The sequence below is a fragment of the Crassostrea angulata genome, chromosome 7 (genome assembly GCF_025612915.1).
Source record: "Crassostrea angulata isolate pt1a10 chromosome 7, ASM2561291v2, whole genome shotgun sequence".
In the NCBI taxonomy this organism is placed as follows: domain Eukaryota; kingdom Metazoa; phylum Mollusca; class Bivalvia; order Ostreida; family Ostreidae; genus Magallana; species Magallana angulata.
Genome location: NC_069117.1, coordinates 10185444 through 10192055, shown reverse-complemented (window position 1 = coordinate 10192055; position 6612 = coordinate 10185444). Strand labels below are relative to the sequence as shown.

Genomic DNA, 6612 nt, shown 5'->3' with positions numbered 1-6612 from the left:
AAACTTGCATTTTGATTACCACGAAAAAAAAATCGTTCTCTATTTCGCTTACGCACCAACGGTTAACCGTTTGCTGCTATACCGGTTAAAAACGGTTGTAGGACAGCCTTATCGAGCCGACACCGTTTAATCCGATTCTCTATACTTTTAAAATAAAATACCATGAATAAAAATATGCTTTGAATAGTATATTTTTATGATTTCGCTTTTATTCAGACAGCGCTAACGTGCGTTATTCAATTTTTCAGCAAACAACACGCTTTTATTGCCGCCTCTCCGTCAATGACTAATAACCAATTTGTTTTTTAGAGTAAGAAGATTTTATTCAGGAACAAACTGGTACTCTCCACTTTTCCCCCCTTTCTTACTAAGCAACCTTATGTTAGATATCACCATTTCCCTATTGACAGCCTTACACATATCATATACTGTGATAGCTGCCATAGAGGCACCAGTAATGGCCTCCATCTCTACCCCAGTCTTTCCTACAGTTTTAGCCTCACATTCAATATAAACAGAGTAGTTGTGTTTGTACAGTGTCAGGTCCACTGATACTTTACTCAGTCCAATGTTATGACATAGTGGCACTAGCTCTCCAGTTTTCTTGGCAGCCATTATCCCTGCTAACTGAGCCACAGAGAGAACATCCCCTTTCTTGGTTTTGTTTGCCTCGACTAAATAGAACGCCTCTTCTCCCAAATAAATAGATGCACAGGCCACTGCAGTTCTGACCGAGTTTTCTTTGTCGCCGACATCAACCATTTTTGCTTTGCCGCTACTGTCAGTGTGCGTAAGGTTTTTATCTCGCACTGAGGAGGTATGAAAGCTCCTGCTACCAACTTGTTCCTTCCTCGCCGTGGACCAGTGCGACCAGAGAAACGGAGGTTGTTTTGGTGCTGAGGTTGTCAACAAGACATCCGTGGTTCTTGTTACATCATAATCTGAACAAAGATAAACCTTGTCTTACTCTCAGATGCATAGGCATAATTCACTACATAAATCCAGCATGTTCACTGCATCAGTTTATTATCTAGTACAATGTCAATTAATTATTAATTAAAACACCAGTTTTATGTCACGATTGTGTTTTGTCCATGAATCAACACATGAGATACGATACAATTCAGTTTCAAATAACATGTAATCATGAATTGTTACATTATTATTAAATGATACATTTTTTATTTCAAATGCATTGAAATTGCTGTCATAAAATTGTTTGAACTGAAGAAACAATGAAATTGTTAAACTAATAATATGAGCTATAGATTTTTACACCATTTGGACAGGTTTCACAGCATTATGACTCAAATCGGATGAATATGAAACCCAGCTACAAAATTCCTATAAAATTTTCATAAATTATTTATAGTCCTTTTTTCAAACCAAACTCATTCAAAGCAATATACTGCTTGTCTGAAGCTGCAATAGGAATAACTACTCCAATTTAACAAAGCTTTACATGCTGTATAACTAGTAAGAGTGTTGGAAATCAGACACATTTACCACTACATGTATATTAATACACAATTATTATAGAATATATAGCTTTAGACATACAGTAAATACAACCCAGGACTAGTAGAAGATAACACCTCCACAAAACAGGTTCAATCTCTGATTCAAAATTGATTTAGAGCAGCTAAACTAAATCAAAATTGACTGATGTTTTACCAGTTAAGTACATGTACTAATGATAATTGGATTATATACATTAGTATCAGTACTCGCATAATAGTCAAAGGACAAATAACAAGAAACCTCATAATCCATTCCTGATGTTCTGTTACAATTCATAAAAATAATTCCAAACTGAGTAAAATAATCAACAGAAAAATGATTCAATCTTTTTCCTCTGGTAGTAATTCCCCACACTCAAATCTAATAAAGTCGGTCACAGTCAGGTCATTCTCGTCCAGAATTTCCTTCACCGTCACTTCCTCGTCCAGCGCGTACTCCTGGAACAGAAGCCGGGTCTCTTCCTGTGTGTTGGTAGAAGGCTTGTCCGCTGGGTTTCCTATACTTAAGGGAGAAGAAGCAATTATATGTTGGCAGAGACCTTTGGTGACTGTTTCTATGGACTCCTCTGAATCTGTTCCTAATGTATGCTGTACACTCAGTAGAGTCCCAAACCTTCCCATGTGACAGTCATTAATAACCACCTTCTTGTCTACAAGGAAGAAATATATGAAAACGTTTTTAATGCTAGTAAAACTTGTTGATGTCTTAGAGGTTTACAATTTCCAACTAATCCCTCACAAGTTGTGCCTCTTTGATACAGTTAGCAACTACATTATGGTACTCAGATAGGAGTGAACAATGTCCATTCCTTAGCAAGGTTTGATAACTCTCAACTCTGGAAATTTTAAAGATCATAGAATTTGGCTTTTACATTAGAAAATGTGCATTTGTCCAGTGCAATTGTACAACAGGATTTTATATACATGTAGTGTTAGTATTCATTAATGACTCTGGCTTAAAACAATATTTAGAAATTTACTCTAAAACACTCTGAAAAGATCATTGCGACCTCAGTTTAACACATTTTTTCTTTCAAATTTGAAACTCTTGACAAGAATAAACAAAAAACATTCATTCTGCACCATTATTATTAATTCTTATAGCTCCAAATATTAAGATTACCGTATTTCCAAATTTTGGAACACAATAATTTTTAACCGCTCTTGTACATATAAAGCATAAAAAATTGACAACATCGATTCATTTAAATTACTACTTGTGTAATATAAGTCATATTTTGATACATTTTATGACTTTTTCTATAAAAATATAAAAATAATATAAATAATAAATATAAAAATAATATATTTGCATAACAAAAAGTTGGTACATGATTTGTTCTCACCTGAGTTATGAACATACGAGTTCAGAAACTGTCCCTCTAATTTAGGAAGGAATATAGCCCGGCGTAGGCGCATGTTTTCACCAATGGTACCAACCTCCAAAGCTACGGCATCAGACATTTTTTTGTCCTCATAGGGCAAGTCATTTACAGCATCATGTTGTAGGAATTTCTGAAAAGTTATAAAAGTTCACTATCTTTGAAAATACTCACTGTAGCTCCATAAGCATGAACTTCATTTTCAGTTGAGCATGAACTTCATTCAATGGAATGTTGTCCTACTGACTAACAAAACCCAATGCTGAGTTAAACATTAGCAAAGTTTTAAAGTTTATCATAATAATTCTATCTCCCAAAAGAGAAGATACAGTAATACTTAAAGTGGCAGCAATAGATTAAAGAGCAAAGAATTTTACTGTAGCACAGAAAATTTTCTATTGTCAGGCATTAGATATCTAACTGACATGGCACAAATGATCGATATTTAACTGTAGCATTTGTACATAAGAAAAAGCTGTAGTTGAAGTTTATCTTTTAAATATGAAACTTTTTTTTATCTCAACTCCTCCTCCCCCCTTTAAATTTTGTAACCATAATATTTTTTCTCCTTGTGTTCCAATTTCGATATATATTTGCTCTCTATTAGTTTGGATCCTCTTTCTTCCTGTACAGACTATAATCCTTGACAATCTACATCAAAACACTAACTAAAAACACAAAGCATCCTGAAAGTGTTGGTTAACAAATGCTTACAACAATAACTTATAAACAAGAGCAGTAGTGTTCTAATCAAAATAAAGGAAGGAAGTCCCTCTGATTTTGAACCTTATTTGTATCCTGCTGTAGGTTGTCGTGACAGGCAGTGGTGAGGCGGTACACCAACTCCTGGAACTTCTCATTCCTGGCCACAAAGTCTGTCTCACAGTTCACCTAAATCAGTCCAATAAAACAAGATTCATCGATCAGATTACAGGGTTGTCTAAACTGAGTAAAATATCAATGGTTATCAAACTGCTTCCATTCAATATGTCTTTATATCAATCAACTTCGAACTATTTTGGCATAATAGTAGTGCATTTGTATTCAAAGAATATGTACAGCATAAAGCATACTAGGTTTTTCGAGTTTTTTCTAATGATTAGATAATAGGACTAAATTAAAAACAAAAAGGACTCTACAATAACAAAAATATCTCATTATCTATAAGCACTGCCAAAAAAAGCCTAAACAAGGGTCCAAAGTGGTCACACTTTAGGCCCTGAAACAGTCATGGCTGGGGCATAATAATGAGTAAGCCTGAAAAAAATATCTTACAAAAACCTGAAGCTTTGATTAGATACCTCAACCATGGTGGCTCCTGCTCTGGACTGCAAAACCCCCACTAACCCCTGGGACATCGGGCGGGACTGTAACTTGTCTGCTTTGGCCCAACCTTCTTTCTGTGCTTGTTCTATCAACCATTTTTCTGCCTGTACAAATATTGAGAAAAAAATAAATGTATCTACTTTCAAAATTCCTAATTCTTATGTAATACTAGAGACAATACTTCAAGTTCATGTTGTCATTTAAATCTTAACCATGAAGTTTTCCAGTGAAAATTATGGAAATTAATTTTCTTAAAATATTTACAATACACAAAATCAATAGATGTCTTTGTTTTCACGATACAAATAGCATGTATAAATGACAAAAGCAAAATAAAATTATTTCAAAGAATTAATATTGTTAAAAGGAACCTCCTCTAGGTTGTTGTCAAATTTCTCAAGTGCAGCTCTGCAATTCTTCAGTGGTATACCCGTTTTCTTTCGTAGTTGGCTAAGGTTACTTTTAGCAGCCTGAGCAGCACAGTAATGTCTAGGGAAAGTTTTCCAAACCAAGTTTACAGTTGAGAATAAAAACCCTAAAAATATATCAAATATTTAAAGTATATCAGAAAATAAATGATTTGGAAAATAATATAAAGAGTTATATAAATTAATTAACCATTCATAACATCATGGTTCTGATATTACCGTAGTACATTTACTGCAATATTCCCTTTAAACTTGTTTTAGAGACATGTTAAGTATTAGTAATGTTAAGTAATATTGTCTTTGTATATTCCTATAAATAAAAGATTAATGAGAATTATTGACTCTTCCAAAAACATCACCAAGTCTTACCAATATTGTCAACATCATGATGTCACAGCGTTACCATAAAAATGATTACAAATGAATGCACATGATGTAAAAACGATATTGTATAGACATTGTTGATATCTTAATATATTGACAATATCAAATTAGTAAGGTGAACTGGATATAAATAACCAAACAGAAAGTAATTGTAGTTCATTTTGTATTACGCTTAAGAAATACTCATTATAATGATGTTAAACAACAGGGCAAGTACACTAGCTTACTCTGGCATGTGTACTTCATAAACCTTCTTTTAAAAAAAAATAAATGCATAAATTTTGCACTCTTGCAATTCATTTTTTTTTCTTCAAACATTAAGGAAGCTGAAAATTATTAACATGTTTTTTTTCACCAAAAGATTAACTTTATTCACAAAACAACATGCAACATGACCTCTTTCTTCTCTAATTTGTTTTCTTGCATACAAGTGGGAAAAAAACACAATTAAAGCCGATGATATATTTATTTCTTCAAGAAAGAGGAGTATCTACAGACTAAACAGTGGGTGTCAAAACTTCAATCGATGGACAGTGACCAACCTGATTAAGGGGGCAGTGCCTGATAGTGATTTGGACTTGCATAATTTGAGTCGATACTGTACGTAACAATCATTACAGCTAGTATATTCGTTTTACTAATTAAATGACCATCAATTAGGCCATCATACATTTCAATGATTTGTAGTGACGATAAGCAATGAATCAAATGAACTTCAGCATATAAATGAATAATGCAACTCCTTATGATACGCTGAGACTTGTTCCGAATTTCCTCTAAGCACATTAGGTACATATACAGTTACAAACATTTAAAAAGTGCCTCCGTGCAACAAATATGTGATACGTACGTCCCATATCGTATCTTTTTCGTCGTTCTCCTCCCGTCTCCTGGTCAGGTATTTTTTAATACACAACCTAAATTATACAATTCAATCGACAATTTCGCAGGTCACAAATTGACAAAACAACATGCGTTTCGAGTCTCGGTCTTTTACGTTTCCGATGGTGAAAAATAAACGACGCAATCCGAAGAGCGTTCTGGTATTAATCAAAACTCGAACCAAACTTGATTTGAATTCCGGAAAGACCCCCCCCCCCCCCCAAAAAAAAATTCTCAACACACCAAATCAGTGGTGACTTTTTTTAGGTAATGTAGTGACATAAGTACATTGCATTATTATATTAAGTATTGTTTTGTATTTATTCATATATAGATGTTATAATAATAAAAAGATCTAACGAAGGTTAAAGAAACCGTAAACTGGGTTTGCCTAGGTGAAGTTAGTGCCTTAGAAGTTAGAATTCCGTGTTTAATTATTTTATAAACATTTCTAGAACCTGAATAAAATTTAGACCTCATGACAAATTTGTACTGCAAATATTATAACAATTTGTGAATATCGGAATTACCTCCCTTTGGACATCTCTCTCTCTCTCTCTCTCTCTCTCTCTCTCTCTCTCTCTCTCTCTCTCTCTCTCTCTCTCTTCGACCTGTAAAAGTTTAACTATGAAGAAAAAATAAATAAATAAAACAAAAATAAATGATCATATATAAAAAAAAATTAATTCA

General features: G+C 33.6%; 1 protein-coding gene across 1 annotated transcript; it reads right to left on the bottom strand.

The window, feature by feature from the left end:
• Window positions 1-301: 301 nt before the first annotated feature.
• LOC128191880 (uncharacterized) lies at window positions 302-6071 on the bottom strand. Its single transcript, XM_052864232.1, has 7 exons — window positions 5891-6071; window positions 4600-4763; window positions 4204-4332; window positions 3689-3793; window positions 2867-3035; window positions 2060-2170; window positions 302-941 (listed from the first exon to the last, which is right to left on the bottom strand). The coding sequence occupies exons 1-7, from the start codon at window positions 5895-5897 to the stop codon at window positions 322-324; spliced, it is 1305 nt and encodes a 434-aa protein (XP_052720192.1). The 5' UTR covers window positions 5898-6071; the 3' UTR covers window positions 302-321.
• Window positions 6072-6612: the final 541 nt, after the last annotated feature.